The sequence below is a fragment of the Phyllobates terribilis genome, unplaced genomic scaffold (genome assembly GCF_046119375.1).
Source record: "Phyllobates terribilis strain yellow unplaced genomic scaffold, ASM4611937v1 Scaffold_2__4_contigs__length_985480577, whole genome shotgun sequence".
Taxonomy (NCBI): Eukaryota; Metazoa; Chordata; class Amphibia; order Anura; family Dendrobatidae; genus Phyllobates; species Phyllobates terribilis.
In genome coordinates, this window is record NW_027362762.1 from 865,491,888 (window position 1) to 865,513,569 (window position 21,682).

The window sequence follows — 21,682 nt, forward strand, 5'->3', positions numbered from 1 at the left end:
CAGAGACCCCATACAGTGTGTACCAGAGACCCCATACAGCACCTACCAGAGACGCCATACACTGTCTATCAGAGACCCCCACAGTGTATACCAGAGACCCCATACAGTGTGTACCAGAGACCCCCATACAGCACCTACCAGAGACCCCCATACAGCATGTACCAGAGACCCCTACCCCATACAGCACCTACCAAAGACCCCTACCCCATACAGCACCTACCAGAGACCCCATACAGCACCTACCAGAGACGCCATACACTGTCTATCAGAGACCCCCATACAGTGTGTACCAGAGACCCCATACAACGGCTACCAGAGACCCCATACAGCACCTACCAGAGACGCCATACACTGTCTATCAGAGACCCCCACAGTGTATACCAGAGACCACCCATACAGCATGTACCAGAGACCCCTACCCCATACAGCACCTACCAAAGACCCCTACCCCATACAGCACCTACCAGAGACCCCATACAGCACATACCAGAGACCCCCATACAGCACCTTCCAGAGACCTCATACAGCGCCTGCAGCAGAGACCCCCATCCAGAGCCCAACACAAGCAGAACTGATATTGTCACCGCAAGACTAAAGTACTCCATATGTAGAATCACTGTGCTGTATATTATGGGATACCAATGACACAAGTCTCCATCCTGTCCTGTATGACGGGTCCCACACTGCACCGCGCAGCACTACATCCCAGCTGCAGCCGTCACACAGCAACAAGCAACAAGTCCCGCGCAGTCAATAAGCGGGGGGCGGAGCCTCTGTCGGCAGTTACACGCCCCGCCCTACTCGGCTCCGTGCGCGCGGCCTTGGCGGGAAGAAGCAGAAACTCCGGAGCGTCACGCGGGGAAGATGAAGAGAAGCCTCCCAGGTGGGCGCGTGTTCACAGTGACGTGGGCGGGGAGGGTAGTGTCATGGGGCGGCCCATTCAGTGAGCCCGTGATGTATAGTACATGGTGGTGGGCAGTGTCCTCCTCATACACCCCGGCTTATACTCTCCCACCGTCATTGACAGATCCGCGGAGTTTGGAGCTTTGTTTCAGTGGCCATGATAAAGTGATGTGGGATGAAATGGTGAAAAACAACAATTCTACCATTAAATTTTAGGCTTTTGTTTTGCGATGATCATTGTGTGGTAAAAAATCAGCTGGTGACAGGACCTCCAGGTGAGGACACGATGGCGAGGCCGGACTGGTGACAGGACCTCCGGGTGAGGACACGATGGCGAGGCCGGACTGGTGACAGGACCTCTGGGTGAGGACACGATGGCGAGGCCGGACTGGTGACAGGACCTCCGGGTGAGGACACGATGGCGAGGCCGGACTGGTGACAGGACCTCCGGGTGAGGACACGATGGCGAGGCCGGACTGGTGACAGGACCTCTGGGTGAGGACACGATGGCGAGGCCGGACTGGTGACAGGACCTCCAGGTGAGGACACGATGGCGAGGCCGGACTGGTGACAGGACCTCCGGGTGAGGACACGATGGCGAGGCCGGACTGGTGACAGGACCTCCGGGGGAGGACATGATGGCGAGGCCGGACTGGTGACAGGACCTCTGGGTGAGGACACGATGGCGAGGCCGGACTGGTGACAGGACCTCTGGGTGAGGACACGATGGCGAGGCCGGACTGGTGACAGGACCTCCGGGTGAGGACACGATGGCGAGGCCGGACTGGTGACAGGACCTCCGGGTGAGGACACGATGGCGAGGCCGGACTGGTGACAGGACCTCCGGGGGAGGACACGATGGCGAGGCCGGACTGGTGACAGGACCTCTGGGTGAGGACACGATGGCGAGGCCGGACTGGTGACAGGACCTCCGGGTGAGGACACGATGGCGAGGACGGACTGGTGACAGGACCTCCGGGTGAGGACACGATGGCGAGGCCGGACTGGTGACAGGACCTCCGGGTGAGGACACGATGGCGAGGCCGGACTGGTGACAGGACCTCCGGGTGAGGACACGATGGCGAGGCCGGACTGGTGACAGGACCTCCGGGTGAGGACACGATGGCGAGGCCGGACTGGTGACAGGACCTCCGGGGGAGGACATGATGGCGAGGCCGGACTGGTGACAGGACCTCCAGGTGAGGACACGATGGCGAGGCCGGACTGGTGACAGGACCTCCTGGTGAGGACACGATGGCGAGGCCGGACTGGTGAGGACACGATGGCGAGGCCGGACTGGTGAGGACACGATGGCGAGGCCGGACTGGTGACAGGACCTCCAGGTGAGGACACGATGGCGAGGCCGGACTGGTGACAGGACCTCCGGGTGAGGACACGATGGCGAGGCCGGACTGGTGACAGGACCTCCTGGTGAGGACACGATGGCGAGGCCGGACTGGTGACAGGACCTCCGGGTGAGGACACGATGGCGAGGCCGGACTGGTGACAGGACCTCCGGGTGAGGACACGATGGCGAGGCCGGACTGGTGACAGGACCTCCGGGTGAGGACACGATGGCGAGGCCGGACTGGTGACAGGACCTCCGGGTGAGGACACGATGGCGAGGCCGGACTGGTGACAGGACCTCCGGGTGAGGACACGATGGCGAGGCCGGACTGGTGACAGGACCTCCGGGTGAGGACACGATGGCGAGGCCGGACTGGTGACAGGACCTCCGGGTGAGGACACGATGGCGAGGCCGGACTGGTGACAGGACCTCCAGGTGAGGACATGATGGAGAGGTCAAAGTTTGGTATTGCTGCAATTGTACTGACCTGGTGAATCAATTTTCCAGGTAATCTTTACTGTGCAATGAACTCCGTTAAAACAAAACACAAAAAAGTGATAAAATTGTAATTTTTTTTCACAATTTCATCTCATTTGGCTTTTTTTCCTTCCATTTTTTTTCAGTACATTCTATGATAAAATAATGGTGTACTGCAAAACTACAACTTGTCACAGAAAAAACAAGCCCTCATTTGGCTATGTTAACAGAAAAGTAAAAAAGTTATGCCTCTTGGAAAAACTAAAGAGCAAAAATGAATAAAAAAAATAGCCCAGGTGTTAAGGAGTTAAACTGTTGATGTAAAAAAAAAACGGATGCCATAGAGCTGTCAGATTGACGTAAAAACAGATACAAGGATGGTATATACGGATACAAGTTTTCTTCCTACCCAAAAAAGTTTTCTCCTGCAGCCTGTCTTCAGGTGCCTATCTTCAACCAGAAGAAAAGGAATAGACAGCCACTCACCTCAGCTCCTCACATAAAAGAGCTGACTTCTGATGGGGCTCATCCTGCCCATGAAAGTTGTCACTTACCTTCTCTGCCAACAGGTGATTTGAGCATTTACTGCACATATCAAAGCTCTATGAACAGGACATGTTTCTAATGTTTTCTCATAAATAGCAATTACTTAAAGGCGTTTTCCACTGCAATGGCATGAGCAGAGATCCTATATATCTCAGATCAGCAGGGATCCTATATATCTTTGGGACCCCACAAACCCTGACAATAGAGGTACCACAGTGTTTATGTCTTTTCACCGTTCTTCTCTGCACATTAGAAATTTATGCACCAAATTTGCAATCTTTCCCTTAATCGCAACAGTTGTCACCCACTGTGCAGGGAACTGCAGCTGCCTCTATGTACTTAAATGGGACTGCAGTGCCACAGTGGGTGACTGAACTGCTGCGATCAAGGGAAAGACTGCAAATGAGATGCAGCACTACACTATATTTGCAGATTATTTAATTCCCAGTATAGGCTCCCAGAGATTGATACCCTACTGATCATAAATTCCTAATAATAGGATAACCCTTTAAGGTAGTAAATTTGATATCACTAGTATATTAAAGGGAATTTGGCAGTAGGATCAACCCTCCTAAGTTGTCTACATGGGCATGTAGGTCATAGGAAGCTGAATAAAATTTAGTATCTGCGATCCGATGTCTTGTTCCAGAGAAATCCATGTTTTTCTTATATGTAAATGAGCTGTTTAGATTAATGGGCTGGACACAGATCTCCCTGAGAATCTGCCTCCAGAGGTTATTTTAATGAAGGTTTTATTTTATTCAGCTTCCTTTGACCTGCGTCCCCATATAGACGGCTTAGGAGGGTTGATCCTACTGACAGATTCCCTATAAAGGGTATATTTCCCAGAGGATAGGTGATAACTTGGTGATTACTAGAGGTCATACTGCTGGGGCCCGCACCGATCCTGCAACGGGGCTCTAAAATTCTCAGAATGATATTTCAATAACTTAAAATTTTACATTAAAATGTTGTAGTCTATAAGGTTCAGTACAGACTTGCATACATTTAAGTGATTTACCTACAGTTTCAAGTACTTTAAATGCTGTGACGTTTGTACTATTTTTTTATTATATTCTCATTCAGACTCTATTTGGGAAAGCCGAATCTCTCAGCTCCAAAATGCTGGTAAAAAATTGGAGTTCAGGTAAGCTGTTATAAGGCTTTATGTTTAATACATATTTATTAAATATTTTTATGAGGACAACACAATTTATAGGATTGGTCCAAGATAGATTTTTATTTGGGGATAGGTTTGCAGACATCGAAAATAGCAAACACAACAATACTCACCCTCCCCAGGTCAGGCTCTGCATCATTGATGTCCACAGCACACATCACAGGGGTGATGCAGATAGCACGAGCTGCTAAGCCAAGTGATTGGCTACAGCGGTCCCATGCACTGTAGTCATGGCATCAATGCTGCTGCCTGTTAATAAAGACCAGAGCAGCAGCAGAAAAACACTTATGGAAGTGGGGTGGGTGGGTATTGGTGTTTATTTTCTAGATCTCCAAACCTCAGACCAAATAAAAAAAAATTCCTATGCCTTCCCTGGGATGTCCCTCGCAATACCAGTCTCTCGCAGCCCCAGGTGCTGTTTTTTTTTTCTTTATATGCATCCGTCACTCCTCAACTAGCGTTACTGACAGTGCCGGTGTCATGACTGGGTGGTGGGCTACTGACCCAGATTGTCATTTAGTAAAAACTAAGATGTTTTCATTCCCCTCTTAGTCTCTTCCTGCTGGGCAGTTTAATTACCCAGGTCTTATTTTATGAAATTTTCATATATACATCAGCTCTTGCTGACCATCCAGTGGCTTGGCAGCCAATAAGGGTGCATGACATTCCCTCTGAAATTATAAGCAGCCCTACTGCTTCTGCTGCAATGTTCTTGATTGCTAGTGATGGTACTAGGGGGAGAAAGCGTTGTGGCCGTAAATATTGAAGCAGTTCATAGATAAGGTGTGTGAAAGTTTTATTGTCCTGTGATTGAAGTCTGGTCCATGGTTGTGATGACCCCACAGGTCAAAATGAAATTGATTAAAGTGTTGATGGAACATCTTCAGCTGGTGCTCAGACTCCGTCCAGATGATTGACGATATTTTAATGTAACGGTAGTAGGCCAGAGGCCTGATGGGATATAAGGACAAAAAGTCACTTTCAAGCCTAGCCATGAAAAGATTTGTGTACTGTGGAGCCATTTTACTTCCCATTGCTGTATCAGTCTCCTGTAGATATATGTTGTTATCAAATTCAAAATAATTGTGGGTGAGGATGATTTTGTAAGTTTCACCACAGAATCAACATCAATTCCTAAATTTTCCATGAAGACTTTGCAGGCATCTGATCCATCCTGGTGTGGGATATTAGAGTATCCTTGGTGGCCAGGATGGTTCCTTCTGGTAGAGGACCTATTGTTGCTAGTTTATTCAATAGGTCTGTTGTGTCCTTAATGTAGCTGGGTGTATCCTTTACCAGGGGTTAAGAATACCCTCTACCCACCTAAACACTTGCTCGGTAAGGCTATGTGCACACGGTGCGTTTTAGCTGTGTTTTTTCCACGCAGAAATGGGACTAAAACGCTAGGTACTCATACAATGATTAAGGACCATAAGGTTTGAAACGCGTCTGCACGTCACCTCCTCCCATGGGGGCTGTGACTTTTCTACATATGATTTTTAAAATACTTTTCCAATAAAGGATTATTGATTTTAAAGAAGACTTTTGGATGCTGTATCACTCCTTATTTTTTCCTATTAATCTCCCGGGGCACTGCTGGCTGTTTCGTGCACCTGATGTCTGAGTAAGCTGAGCTGACGTTTTTTCCTCTTTTGTTTCAAAAACGCTAGGTAACCCGTGCGCCAGATAATGCAATGACAATCCTGAAGTGCTGTGCACATGATCAGGAATTTTCCTGTCAGGATTGTCATTGCGTTTAAATCTGCAGCTTGTCAATTCTTTGTGCATTTCTGCAGTGTTTTTTACCCACTGACTTCAATTGAGTCAGTCAAATACGCAAATATTTTTATTCCTGCATTTTTGCTGCGGATTTTTGCTACGTATTTGACTGCCTCAGTTCAAGTCAGTGAGTCAAAAATGCAGCAAAATCGCACAAAGAATTGCCTGTGGGAGACTACTCCTCCCATCACCCTACGGCCGCTCCCATTGATAATAGCGGGAGCAGGCGTGGCTGAGGGGAGAAGTAGCCTCCTCAGCTGGCGTCTGTGCTCAGTGTAAAAAAAAAAAAAGTCAAAATAAAAAACACCTTATATTCTCACCTGTCCGCCGTACCCCGAGTGTCCCACGGTGATCCGATCACCTGGCAGCACTCTATACACTGACAGAAGTTCTATCACTCACGGCAGTGTATAGCGCTGAGCTGCTGGGACTGAGGTCACTTGAGTTCACCAGCTGAAGATCAGCTGAGAACTCCTGTGTCCTCACTTACAGCATCGGTGCTGCGTGAGAATTTTCACTTATACCAACTTGTTTAGTTCCTTGTTGTAGTCCTGTGTAGGGTCAGACTCCAATTTTTTGTAGTAGCGTGCGTCCATCAGTTGTCTGAGCAACAGCTGAAGATGTTCCATCAACACTTTAATCAATTTCATCCCACCATCAACCTAACACTCAACTACTCCTGCATTAAAATGAACATTTTGGTCACCATCATCAAGCTGCAAAACAATGAAAGAGAGACATGCCTGTACCAGAGACTGATTGACCATCCAATGTACCTTAAATGGGACAGTTTTCTTCCAAAACACATAAAAACCTCTGTATCTGATGGCTTGACTGCAGACCATAATCGGATATGTTCCAACCTTACGGATACAGACAAACAACATGGTGGCCTCAAAAATACCTTTTTGAATCAGGGCTACCATCCAAGAACAATTGAGAACCCGATTACAAGAGCCACCAGAATATCAAAGAATCATCTCCTACATTACAGAGGAGCATTGCATGGAAAATAAGTCTCCTTACCTTGACGTGCTAGAGCTGGTATGTCACTCTCCATAAGGAGGAAATGTTACCCCTTAGACCTCAGTCCAGAGCCTCTCACCTAGCCAAATCAGTTCTCATACTTTGCACTGACGAGGGCCAACAGCCCGAAACACCGTGTCTACAAATTGAGATTCTGATTTGGCTTTTATCCTAAGTCATATTGCACGACTCGTTAAAGGGTTGATTGTGACTTTTAGGATTGCTACTTCCAATAGGTGGCGCTATAGAGTACAAGTCCTCTTTTTCTCTGAAGAGGCAATTTGCATACTGCTACATTACAAAACTAAACAAGAAAGCAACCGGGTGCCTCTAGTATTCACCTACAATCCAAATTTGGAGCTGCTAAGGGGAGCTACATGTAAACTACAACCTTTACTACAAAAAGATGCACGATAGCAATCCATATTTCCAGACCCCCCACTTCTGTGTTTTAGGCAGCCCCCAAATCTAAGAAGCATCATTGTCAGAAGCTCCCTGTCCTCTCCACCAGCTACAGGAACCTTTCCCCGCAACCAGAAAAAGTGTAAAACCTGTCCGTTTATAATGACCAGGAACAAGATAAAGATCCCCAACTCACATCAGGACTACAAGATCCCAGGTACTTTCAGCTGCATCACATCTAATGTAGTGTACTTAATTATATGTAACAAATGTCCAGCTCGGGTCTGTATGTTGGGGAGGCAAGACAAAAACTTAGAACAAGGATGAATTTGCATCGCAACACAATAAAAGAAAAAAGAAGAGATCGATCTACCTGTAGAAAACATTTTTGTATCCTTGATCACAGCATCATGGACATGAAGTTACTGGTATTAAAAGGTACTTTCAAATACCAGACAAACAGAAAAATTTGTGGTACATTCTGGTGTCCTCCATTTTTTGGAATACAAACTCATGACAACCTTTGACACTCTCAATGCTGGAATGCATGGATTTATGTCATTCTACATCAACTAAGGAACATGCTGCTCAGACCTGTGGAGTCATCACAACCATGGACCAGACTTCAATCACAGGACAATAAAACATTCACACTCCTAATCTATGAGCTGCTCCAGTATTTACGGTCACAACTCTTTCTCCCCCTCCCATACTCATAGTTCTGCTTCACATCACTTGTCTTATCTATTGCATTATTCTTGTGCCCTGTTGTGTATAAATATATGATTTTTCAGATTTCATCTTATACTATGCCTGAGTAGTCTCGGAAGCTTGCAATTTGTTACCATCTTTTCAGTTAGCCATTAAAAGGTATCAATCAATGAGGACTCTCAAATATTAATATTTTTCTATCTACTGGCTAACACGGTACAAATATATATCTTTTTCAGATTTTGCAAAACAGTTCCCTTTAAAATGTTTACCTTTTACAGTAAGGCCTAGTGCACAGGGCTGTATAAGGACCCTGTATTGTTCAGAGCTGTAAGCCTGTGTGCTCACTATGCGTTTTTTAAGCGTTTCCGCAGCGGCAATTCCGCTGCAGAAACGCTTAAAAAACGCTTGGTAGAAGGTCTGCCATGCTCCCCAATGATAATTCGCATGTGCTGTGCACATGCTGCGGAAATTTCCGCTGCGGATTATCATTGTGGAAAAATCTGCAGCACTACCAATTATTTTGCGGAAGTGCGGCGTTTTCGCCGCCATTGACTTGCATTGGAACGCATGGAATTTGCATCACTGCATCTGTACATGTAGAATCCAGGCGTTTCAATGTGCGGATGGTACCCGGGTCTGGAGGACAGGAGACTCTCCATCAGAGCCGGGTACCATAGAGCCTGAAAAAAAAAAAGAATAAAATAAAAAATATACATTATACTTACCTTCTGATGGCCCCCGGTGTCTTTAGCCGATGTGTATTGGCTTGCCGGCAGCTCGCGGTTGACTCAAGGACTTGCGGTGACGTCACTTAGTCATGTGATGGGTCACGCGACCGCTGACGTCGGCAGGTCCTTAAGCTACCGCGAGCTGCCGGCAAGCCAGGACGCATCGGATAAAGACATCGGGGGCCATCAGAAGGTAAGTAATAGATTTATTTTTTACCATTCTTACAGTCACACTATATAAATCCATGCCGGTTGCATGGATTTATATAGTGTGACCAAGTTGTCAAGCACTTTCCAAGTGATGCTAAAATCGCTTGGAAAGCGCTTGTCAACCCGCATGCGGAAATGCATGTGAAGAACGCTTCACATCCGCATGTCCCTGGCAGGAAAACGCATGTACCATCCGCATGTACAATCCGCATGTACAATCCGCATGCGTTTTTTTCTGCCAGGGAGATGCAGAAACGCTCAGGAAAAATCCAGAGCATTTCTGCATCGTGGGCACATAGCCTAATAGATGTTGTGCTTGGTGAGATGAAACACAGGACCCCACACACTGGACCTAAACTGAATATTTTGTGGTCTCAAATGTCACTGCATTGTTCAGCTGATGTCAAAAGATTTACCCCAAAATATTGGTTTATATGTAACGGATGAGGTTCTTACAACCAAAATAAGTAATGTACAAACAAGCTGCTATTAAGATACTTTAAAATCACTTCTCAGAAAATTGTTGCTATTATGTAAAATGCGAAAAAACTGTTTATGTAATCTTAATGTCGTATTCTGTAATAGTTTAATGCACTTTCATGTTGCAGATCAACAAATATCTGCCCTAGAGATGAAAATATGTTTACCAACTTCAGTAAAGATTTACTTTCTGGTCCTAAAAGGCAATATGGACAAATGGAGCGTGGGAAAGGCCAAAGTGTAAATGAGAAGTATCCTCCTCAAGCCCATTTACCAGCACAGCTCTCTCAGAAGACATCTGTATCATCTTACAAGAGGTCACATTATTCTTGTGCTGTTTCACCAGGAACAAAAGAGCAACAGCCTGCATATTTCTTTCAGAGTAATGCCAAATTCAACAAAGATAATGCATTTGCTGATATGCCAGAGGAAGAAATGATACAGGTACAAATATTTCCATTTCAATAGATAACACTTAATGGAACAAAAGAACATCTCCTCATTCTATCAAAAATTCCCAAAAGGTTCCCATACACATTAGGGGAGGTGCAGACTGTAGAATCTCTCATCCGAGACAATCGGGTCGATTATGCAAATCACACGCTGATAAAACTGTGATAAAACTCCAATCAAAGTGTTATCATAGTGTGCTCTGATTCTCTCAGATGAGGAGAAGATGGAGACATTTTTTTTCCATTTTGTCAATCTGTGGAAATCGGACTGCACTCAGATATCATTCGAGTGCACTCTGATATTTTCCATGCACTCATGGCCAAGTGCAATCCGAGTGTCGGATCAAACTTGGGCATTCTTCGATTTATTTTTCATCAGGCTTTGTATATGTAACTTTATATATGTTAGTACATGTTCTCTCCCTGCTGTATTTCTTACCATTGGCATTGATAGATTTTTTGAGGTCCGTTCAACTCACTGTACCTTTGCTTACTTTCTTCTTTATTGGTCTTTACAAACTTTTTACTTTCATGCTAATTCCTCGGTTTACTTTTAGATCACAAATCTAATCTTGTTTCTGTTGATTGGGATTACATTCTTATTGATACAATGTAACATTATTTTTTATTTTGGGTTACTTTTTACTTGCGGGTTATACTTCGTACATGTATGGCAAAAATCAGGAGCAGGTATATGGAGGGAGCTCAGGAGCTGAACACTATTCCTAGTAGACGATGGCTGTGTTATACAGCTGGAGTCTGCCTCTAACCGAGGGGAGGGGAGCTGAGCTATGCCCGCTACTGTAAACCCTTTAAATGTCAAGATCTAACAGTGGCTTTTAAAGTCTGCAGACAGTGGGGTGCCCCAATCCACCCATTCATTCTCTCCCCTCCTAAAACAATTGCAGAGTGACTATGGGTTGCCATGATGGTGCTTCTGTGAAACCCAGAGCAGAAAAATTGGCTGTGTCGGGAAGGGGTTAAATAAAGGTTTTTGCTTTTCCCATATTTTTGGGGGGTTTTTTTTACCACTTTTTACTGAAAGATTTTTTTTTCTGAATCTATTTTGAAGTATTTTCCATGTGTCACTGATAAAATTATGTCTCCTTTAAAGGTTATACCTCTTTACCAAATGACTTTTAAAGAAAAGATTAATTCTTTAAGGATCCTATCTGCTTCAATAGAAAGCATGAAGTACTGGAGTCAGTACAGTGACAGAATCCCTCTGTTGTTTGAAGTAATAGGTACGTGTCTTTTGGGTGTATGATACAATGTCTATATTATTAGACTGATCTACTAGAAATTGCTTATCATGTGTTTTAGCCAGTATCTTAGACTATTAGCGACTTATAAAAGAAACCTGTTTTTGCACTTAAATGCACATGTTCAGCACCATATTTTTCTGACTATAGGCCACACCTTACTATAAGAAGCACCCAAGGTTTAAACAGCTGGAATTTGTAAAAACATATTTCCTACTAATTTAAAATTTCCCTGATGGTGTAAAGTGGAGGGTTAATACCACAAAATGTAATGCACCGGGATAGAATTTGGGAACTTATCTAATGTGATTGCTCTCCTGGGCCGTTAGCCTACTTTTATGTGCCTGTGAGCTGCGCTATCGCAACTGGCTCAGTCTGCATCACATGACCCCTGGCTGACCCCAGTCGCAGCCCAGTCAGTCAGGGGGGGGAGTTCATGCGACTGGGTCATGCCTGGGTGATTAAAGGAGCAACTGCGCCCGGGGGTCACGTGATGCAGACTGAGCGAGTAGAGATATCACAGGCCCCCATGGCAACTGAAGGTATTTACAAAAAGACTTGTTTAAATCAATGGGCGCATTATACTGTGTAGTGGACAACCTCCTTAAATGACGAGCAGGTCCTGGTAGGTTTCTCTCCCGCTCTGCTCTGTTCAGCCTAATCCATGTCAGACAAGAGGAGACAGATAACTCTGCCCTACTAATTGTAGTTCTCTCAGTGATTGGGAAGGACACTGTCACCATTCTCCTTGATCATTGGAAATTGCTTCCAGACTAGAAGATGAATATATATATTATTTTTTTTTAGCAAGATTTTCTTTCTTGCTTGCTAATAAGTGCGTCTTATAGTTCAATAAATAAAGCCTGGTCTTTCTAAATATAGTATTATGACCACCGGCCAGATCCCTGATGCGGAAATTGTACATTTTATATCAGTCAGAAGTCGAGTCTCTTGTTTTGTAGGGCCTGATTGGAGAAGTTTGTGCATTTTTTTTTTTGCAGAATACTAGAACTTTTATTTTGGCATCAAGAAAACAATTGCAGAACTCTGACCAAATCTGCACTGTGTAAATGTTTGCCGAGGCCACACACAGTCTGGGCTCCATCTCCAGCGGTTTCCTTGGGTGGACAGGACCAATCAGGAAGAGGTCAAACTCTGCCCTCATGCAATACCCAGTTTTCTGTCCATGAATTTCAATACCTGGCCTTGTGGTTTGGTAGTTTACGGTCACACAGTGCATTGTAAATTCCAAAACCAGGAGTGAATCCTAAACACAGAAAAATTACAATGGTAGAATTTATCCTTTTCTTTTTTTAAGCATACAAAAATGTTTATTTTTGTCCAAACGTTTATGGGGACACCTCATACTGTATTTGTACCTGCATTGATGTGAACTTTTGGGAAAACTCTTGAAACTTTGCTCAGTACTTTTTATACACGCTAGAGTTGAAAAAATTTCAATTAAAACTCCTGTTTCTCTAATTTATAGCGACATTAGACTCTGCCGTCACCTCAGGTGACTACGGATCAAAACTCTTCCTTCTAAGGGATGGCAAGAATTACGCTCAATGTATATTTTATGAAATTGTAAGTACTTCAATATTTTATTCTTTACTGCTCCCTTCATAAATTTACATAACATCTATAATTCACAGTATTATTAAATCTTATTTCTTATTTTAGTTAGGGCACAAATAATTTTCATCTCCTTTTCACGGATCAGCAAATACTGGTCTGATAAAAGTTCTGCACTTTTTCATGTTTATTTACTTTAAGTATAACTTTTTATGGTTTTCAAAATCTCTTCTTGCAATCATATACAAGTAACTTTTGAGTCTGTAATTCAGGTGAGTAATAATCTGTCCTGGTCATGTGATGGGCGCACTGGTGCGTGGCTCATTCTAGTACAGTTATTGGAGTTGCTTCTTTTAATGAGCCAAGCTCCATGTGTCCATCATATGACAGAACAGATTCCCTGAACTTGAAAACCGAAGTAATTGAAACAGAAATAAATTGAAAAATTGTAGAACGTTTCATTATACAATAACTAACCTTGATTTGCTGAAATGCTGATACTCCTTTAAATCTTTTTTACACTGGGAGGAGATTAGATTTTGTGTCACACTGTGCACAATTTCTAATATGGCAAGTCCTATGGACGTTGATTGGAGCAGTAGTCATGCAAGCACCATGCTGCTCTATTCACAAGGCCTCTTTCACACATCCGGATATTTCCGGTACTGGAAAAACCAGTACCGGAGATGTTCGTGTGTCTGTGTGCACACTTTTGGCAACCGTGTGCCGCATCAGGATCACACGTATCGGTGCTTGGGAATCAGCTTAAGTTAGCGCTGTTCTCAAGCACTGGGTGCTGAACGCTGCCCTCATCATTGTCCCCTGCCAGCGCTGCGATCAGCACCAGTAGGGGACAATGTTGAGAGATGTAGTCTGCTCCCGCTGTAATCCATGCGACCGCTCACGCCGAGGAGACGGGAGAATGACTCGCTGCGCTGAGCTCAGTGAGTGATAGGACACCACTCACTGAGCGCTGCTTCGGGGCCTGCTCGATGCAGCGCATCATTTTCCCCGGCACCTCGGCGTAAGTGGTCACATGAATTACAGCGTGGGATACTTAGAACAGGTAAGTATATGTATTTTTTTATTTTATTCTTAATTTTACAGTGGGAGCAGATTACTACTCTCAACATTGTCCCCTGCTGGTGCTGATCGCAGCGCCGACAGGGAACAATGATGAGGGCAGCGTTCAGCACCCGGCACTTGAGAACAACACTAACTGTACCGCTGATTCCCAGGCTCCGGTACGTGTCACACGGATGACACACGGATGTCATCAGTGTGCACGTGTGCGGGGCGTATTGCGGCCTGTGCTGCGAGAAAAAAACGGACATGTCAGCGTGTTTTGCCTACGGACACACGGCCCGTGGAAACACACTGACCTGTGCAAAGACCCATTCATTTGAATGGGTCTACTTGTGTCAGTGTCTCCAGTACGTGTGGAATCTGTCACCACACGTACCAGACACACTGACGTGTGAAACAGCCCTAGAGGGGACTTTCGATAGGGCATCAATATCAGATCTGTCATGTTTCCACCCCACAGTGTTTCTGGGATGCAGTTACTGATGGCTCAGCCGTCCAATCTGATACAGGGGCGTGCTGAAGCTGTCAGTACTTTGATTGACAGTTCAGTATCCAGTCTGGTGCTGGGGCGTGCTGTTCTATCAGTGTTTTGATTGACAGCTCAGTTGTCCAATCTGAGACTGGGAGGCGCTGGCTGTATTCAGGTGTTCATTGTCCCAGGTGATTGCCTGGCTATTTATAGTGGGGCAAAAAAGTATTTAGTCAGCCACCAGTTGTGCAAGTTCTCCCACTTAAAAAGATGAGAGAGGCCTGTAATTGACATCATAGGTAGACCTCAACTATGAGAGACAAAATGAGAAACAAATGCTGAAAATCACATTGTCTGATTTGTAAAGAATTTTTTTTCAAATTTTGGTGGAACATAAGTATTTGGTCAATTACAAAAGTTCATCTCAATACTTTGTTATATATCCTTTGTTGGCAATGACAGAGGTAAAACGTTTTCTGTAAGTCTTCACAAGGTTGGCACACACTGTTTCTGGTATGTTGGCCCATTCCTCCATGCAGATCTCCTCTAGAACAGTGATGTTTCGGGGCTGTCGCTGGGCAACACGGACTTTCAACTCTCTCCAAAGGTTTTCTATAGGGTTTAGATCTGGAGACTGGCTAGGCCACTCCAGGACCTTGAAATGCTTCTAACGAAGCCACTCCTTCGTTGCCCTGGCGGTGTGCTTGGGATCATTGTCATGCTTTAAGACCCAGCCACGTTTCATATTCAATGCCCTTGCTGATGGAAGGAGGTTTGCACTCAAAATCTCACAATACATGGCCGCATTCATTCGTTCATGTACACGGATCAGTCGTCCTGGTCCCTTGGCAGAGAAACAGCCCCAAAGCATGATGTTGCCACCCCCATGCTTCACAGTAGGTATGGTAACTCAGCATTCTTCCTCCTCCAAACACAACGAGTTGTTTTTCTACCAAACAATTCTACCAAACAACTCTTCTTTGGTTTCTTCTGACCATATGACATTCTCCCAATACTCTTCTAGATCATCCAAATACTCTCTAACAAACTTCAGACGGACCTGGACATGTAATGGCTTAAGCAGGGGGACACTTCTGGCACTGCAGGATCTGAGTCCCTGGTGGCGTAGTGTTACTGATGGTAGCCTGTGTAACGTTGGTCCCAGCTCTCTGCAGGTCATTCACTAGGTCCCCCCGTGTTGTTCTGGGATTTTTGCTCACCGTTCTTGAGATCATTTTGACCCCACAGGGTGAGATCTTGTGTGGAGCCCCAGATCAAGGGAGATTATCAGTGGTCTTGTACAGTACAGACCAAAAGTTTGGACACACCTTCTCATTTAAAGATTTTTCTGTATTCTCATGACTATGAAAATTGTACATTCACACTGAAGGCATCAAAACTATGAATTAACACATGTGGAATTATATACTTAACAAAAAAGTGTGAAACAACTGAAAATATGTCTTATATTCTAGGTTCTTCAAAGTAGCCACCTTTTGCTTTGATGACTGCTTTGCACACTCTTGGCATTCTCTTGATGAGCTTCAAGAGGTTTTCACTTCACAGGTGTGCCCTGTCAGGTTTAATAAGTGGGATTTCTTGCCTTATAAATGGGGTTGGGACCATCAGTTGTGTTGTGCAGAAGTCAGGTGGAAAACAGCTGATAGTCCTACTGAATAGACTGTTAGAATTTGTATTATGGCAAGAAAAAAGCAGCTAAGTAAAGAAAAACGAACGGCCATCATTACTTTAAGAAATGAAGGTCAGTCAGTCCGAAAAATTGGGAAAACTTTGAATGTGTCCCCAAGTGCAGTTGCAAAAACCATCAAGCGCTACAAAGAAACTTGCTCACATGAGGACCGCCCCAGGAAAGGAAGACCAAGAGTCACCTCTGCTTCTGAGGATAAGTTTATCCGAGTCACCAGCCTCAGAAATCGCAGGTTAACAGCAGCTCAGATTAGAGACCAGGTCGATGCCACATAGAGTTCTAGCAGCAGACACATCTCTACAACAACTGTTAAGAGGAGACTTTGTGCAGCAGACCTTCATGGTAAAATAGCTGCTAGGAAACCACTGCTAAGGACAGGCAACAAGCAGAAGAGACAAGTTTGGCTAAAGAACACAAGGAATGGACATTAGACCAGTGGAAATCTGTGCTTTCGTCTGATGAGTCCAAATTTGAGATCTTTGGTACCAACCACCATGTCTTTGTGCGACGCACAAAAGGTGAACGGATGGACTCTACATGCCTGGTTCCCACCGTGAAGCATGGAGGAGGAGGTGTGATGGTGTGGGGGTGCTTTGCTGGTGACACTGTTGGGGATTTATTCAAAATTGAAGGCATACTGAACCAGCATGGCTACCACAGCATCTTGCAGCGGCATGCTATTCCATCCGGTTTGCGTTTAGTTGGACCATCATTTATTTTTCAACAGGACAATGACCCCAAACACACCTCCAGGCTGTGTAAGGGCTATTTGACCAAGAAGGAGAGTGATGGGGTGCTAAGCCAGATGAGCTGGCCTCCACAGTCACAGACCTGAACCCAATCGAGATGGTTTGGGGTGAGCTGGACCGCAGAGTGAAGGCAAAAGGGCCAACAAGTGCTAAGCATCTCTGGGAACTCCTTCAAGATTGTTGGAAGACCATTTCCGGTGACTACCTCTTGAAGCTCATCAAGAGAATGCCAAGAGTGTGCAAAGCAGTCATCAAAGCAAAAGGTGGCTACTTTGAAGAACCTAGAATATAAGACATATTTTAATGTGTTAATTCATAGTTTTGATGCCTTCAGTGTGAATGTACAATTTTCATAGTCATGAAAATACAGAAAAAAATTTAAATGAGAAGTTGTGTCCAAACTTTTGGTCTGTACTGTATGTCTTCCATTTTCTAATTATTGCTCCCACAGTTGATTTCTTCACACCAAGCTGCTTGCCTATTGCAGATTCAGTTTTCCCAGCCTGGTGCAGGGCTACGATTTTGTTTCTGGTGTCCTTCGACAGCTCTTTGGTCTTCACTATAGTGGAGTTTGGAGTGTGACTGTTTGAGGTTGTGGACAGGTGTCTTTTATACTGATAACAAGTTCAAACAGGTGCCAGTACTACAGGTAATGAGTGGAGGACAGAGGAGCCTCTTAAAGAAGTTGTTACAGGTTTGTGAGAGCCAGAAATCTTCCTTGTTTGTAATTGACCAAATACTTATTTTCCACCGAAATTTGAAAAAAAATTCTTTCCAAATCAGACAATGTGAGTTTCAGGATTTGTTTTCTCATTTTGTCTCTCATAGTTGAGGTCTACCTTTGATGTCAATTACAGGCCTCTCTCATCTTTTTAAGTGGGAGAACTAGCACAATTGGTGGCTGACTAAATACTTTTTTGCCCCACTGTAACTGGGCTGTTAGTCCCAGACCTTTACCAGACGTACATTCAGCTTGTGTGTGGTCTGTCTCTCTGTGCCTTGTGTTCTGTGAATTTATCTTTTGTTGCCTGACCTTGGACCTCATTCTGACCATCCACCTGTTTAACCCCTTTGTTCTGATCTGCTGTCTTCCTGGTATATGACCTCGTACCGTTACCTGATTGCACCTTTGACTCTTCCTTCTGTTTATGACGCATCCTCCTGGCTTCTGACCTCGGACTCATGGCTTGTCCTTGAGAAGTGACTCACCATCACTAGATCAGTGGGTGTCTGATACCTTTTATATGTTATTTATAATTCCAGATGCAATGTAACGTACATTAGATACAGCCATTGAGTCGTTCCTCACAACATAAACATGTGCATTTCTATCTCAGGACCGGGAGTTGCCAAGACTAATCAGAGGCCGAAGTCATAGAGCAATGGGGAACTATGACCAGAAAAGAAACCTGTTTAAGTGCGTTTCTGTAAGAGCGGCATTGGCAGCAGAACAGCAGGTCTTTGTAGAATATATCACCGCTGCTGATAAAGAGATGGAGAAGTGTGTTGCAAGTCTGCAAGACACTAAGTGAGATGTAGACCTGTCTACGAATGTGCAGTCTGATGAATACGGATTGATTATTACACAACGTTATTTTGTTTTTGCAATATAAACAGAAAGTTAAACATGTTATACCCACACTATATCCAGAAATGTGTGATGTATATTCTATTCGAAATGAGGGAGTTATAGTAATAAAAATGTTGTTTGTTTCTGTTAACCAAATGTATTCAATTAATGTGTAAAACACTTGTCTATGTCGATCTGTGTCATTTTACGTGGTGTGTCTCAATCAAGGCTTCACTTTAGGTGCCATTACAATAGCCATTCTTTAAGAAAAATAAGAAAAATCACCTTTGTCATGGGACACGGTCACTTTACAATACCTTCATAAATGGGCTAATGAAGTGGGTGTGAAGTCCTGCTGCAGTGAAACAAAATCCCCACTTATTTCAGTTTATAGTAGTCTGACTTTTAATGAATACAGATATTTTTTCTACACTTTTTGGATCTGGGTGTTAAGCAATGTGGCACATCTTATAGTAAAGCAGACTATACCTCTGTACCATTAAGTACAATAATGGTTACCGCTAAAGTGTATTACTACTAACTCACAATGTCATGGGACTTCCTAAGATAAGTCTGTTTATAGTATACTTCATTAAATGTTTGTGCCTTCTTTTCATAATAGACGCATAATTGAACCTCATCGAACACAAAATGAAGGGACCGGGAAGGAAAAGAAAACGGCACAATCTAAGTACAATATAATGAAGAGTCAGTACACTTTAAAGGGAATCTGTCAACAGCAAGATGTGGGAACAGAGACCCTGATTTAAGCGATGTGTCACTTAGTTTACTGGGTTCAGCAGTTGTAATAGTCAGTTTTCTCGGCTGTAGGTCTAGCAGAGCTCAGTTCTTAAGCTGTGTATAACCCGCCAACACCACAGCTTTCTGTGTATATTGTATAGTGACAGAGATCTGCTAAACAGTGCTGGTGGTTTGGTTGGACTAGGAGGTACGAGGCCAGTTGTCCTGTAGTGATAATGTCTAGCCGATAAAACATTGATTGTATTTAAACAGCAAAACACAGCCTAGTATGTGACACATCACTGGAATCAGGGTCTCTGCTCCTAAATTATGGTACTCTCAGATTACATAGCAAAAACATGGTGACAGATTCCCTTTAAATAAAAAAATAAACAGTTGGCACACTGAGCGCATTGAGAAACAAACAGCTACCAAGCCGGAGTCATCATGTGGATCTCTTTCCAGAAGGATTATTGATTCAATAGAAAATGACAACTCTCATTGGCGATGCCCTGATGGAGTCCTATTTGAATAACACTTTACTGTGGTTTTTCCCCTTCTCCCATGACAGCACCACCTGAGAGAGGGTATCTGCCCACCAAGGACAGGAACCTACTGAATAAAAAGGCGCTGCCTCTCTTCCGCATCAGTTTTGGTTCCTGTCCTTGATGGGAGCCTCTCCAAGGTGGTACCTCGTACCTGTCGTGGGGTCTGGAATGGATCCCGGGATCGATGCGGCCTGGAGGCCATGAAGAGACAGCAGATGGCCTTCTGTTCCCAGCCCCATCTTGCTGTGCCCGGGTCTTCGATTTCCGAGTCATCCCCGTGCAGGCGCGCCGGGATCTGCTGGGCTGCGCACGTGCAGGAGGGATCCTGCGGCATAACGCGCCAGCCAGCAAAGAAAAAAAAAGAAAAGGAATAATATATGTATTTTTATGAATTAAAAAAAAAATAAGATAATCAGCTGTTGGCAGTAAGATATGCGCTAGTAGAGTTCAGTTCTCTTCTTCAGGGTCATCACATCCGAATAATGTCGGATAACCGAACGACAGTCGCCTACATCAATCATCGGGGGTACCAGATCCCTCCCTCTGTTAGTAGCGGACCAGATCCTTCGCTTTGCGGAGAGTCATCTATTCACGCTCTCGGCGCTGCATATAAGAGGAGAGGAGAACGTAAAAGCCGATTTTCTAAGCCGACACATCTTGAGAGAAGGAGAATGGGAATTGAATCCAGCGGTATTCCAGCAGATTGTCGGCAGATGGGGACAACCTCAGATAGATCTGTTTGCGAACAAACACAATCGGAAAACCAAAATCTTTTGGTCCCTGAATCCAAAGGAGATGCCGTTTGCGGTAGACGCGCTGCAAATTCCTTGGGACTTTACCCTGGCCTATGCCTTTCCCCCTCTAATGCTGATCCCTACTATCCTGAGGAAGATCCGAGAAGAACAGGCGAGGGTTATACTGATCGACCCGTTTTGGCCCAAGAGACCATGGTTCACTTGGATGATGAGAATGTCCCAGGCGGATCCATAGGTGCTTCCGGACACCCCAGATCTCCTCAGGCAGGGCCCAGTCTTTCATCCCCAAAGATTGGGCCTGCATTTGACGGCCTGGATTTTGAAAGGTCACTACTAACGCAGGAGGGGTTCTCTCCAGGTCTAGTTACTACTCTACTGGCGAGTAGGAAGCCGGTGACTACTAGGATCTATGGCAGAACCTGGGCTAAGTTTCTGTCTACCTCGGGTCATTCCGCCAAAGGGAGGGTTCCTATTGGGGCCATCCTGGAGTTCCTTCAGAAAGACTTGAGCATGGGGTTAGCCACCAGTACCCTTAAGGTACAAGTATCCGCTCTGGGGGCACTATATAATTATGACTTAGCAGCGAATAGGTGGATTATTAGATTCATTAAAGCTTGCAGTAGATCTAGACCTATTCCTACTCCAAGGATGCCTCCTTGGGACCTTAATCTGGTTCTAGAAGCACTAACCAAACCCCACTTTGAGCCCTTATAGGAAGCTTCGGAGAAAATTCTCACCTTAAAAACAGCCATGCTGGTAGCTCTAACTTCAGCTCCTAGGGTTAGTGATCTGCACGCGCTGTCACTTAACTATCCGTTCACGCAAGTGTGTATGGATAGAGTAATCTTAAGACCAGACCTGGCCTATCTTCCAAAAGTGGCCTCCAAATTCCATAGGACACAAGTAATTACTCTTCCTTCCTTCTATCCTGACCCTAGAGATTCAGGGGAACAAAAACTTCACACTCTAGATGT

General features: G+C 44.7%; 1 protein-coding gene across 2 annotated transcripts; it reads left to right on the top strand.

Annotated features, from left to right (window-relative positions):
- The first annotated feature begins 777 nt into the window (after nt 1-777).
- On the top strand, nt 778-18,773 carry SPATA22 (spermatogenesis associated 22). 2 transcript variants are annotated; one of them, XM_073670795.1, is made up of 7 exons: nt 788-883; nt 3,160-3,297; nt 4,361-4,421; nt 9,922-10,237; nt 11,360-11,489; nt 12,997-13,094; nt 18,432-18,773. In XM_073670795.1, exons 1-7 carry the CDS (start codon nt 865-867, stop codon nt 18,624-18,626), a joined length of 957 nt encoding a protein of 318 aa, XP_073526896.1. In that variant the 5' UTR covers nt 788-864; the 3' UTR covers nt 18,627-18,773. The 2 variants fall into 2 exon arrangements, with proteins under 2 accessions (XP_073526895.1, XP_073526896.1); XM_073670794.1 differs by lacking the exon at nt 3,160-3,297 and having other exon boundaries at nt 778-883.
- The last annotated feature ends 2,909 nt before the right edge of the window (nt 18,774-21,682 follow it).

Bases quoted from the DNA above. Each gene is read 5' to 3' on its own strand.
- SPATA22 (XM_073670795.1), top strand. The intron at 3,298-4,360 runs GTGATTTGAGCA...ATTCTCATTCAG, and splicing joins CTTACCTTCTCTGCCAACAG to ACTCTATTTGGGAAAGCCGA. The intron at 10,238-11,359 runs GTACAAATATTT...TCTCCTTTAAAG, and splicing joins CAGAGGAAGAAATGATACAG to GTTATACCTCTTTACCAAAT.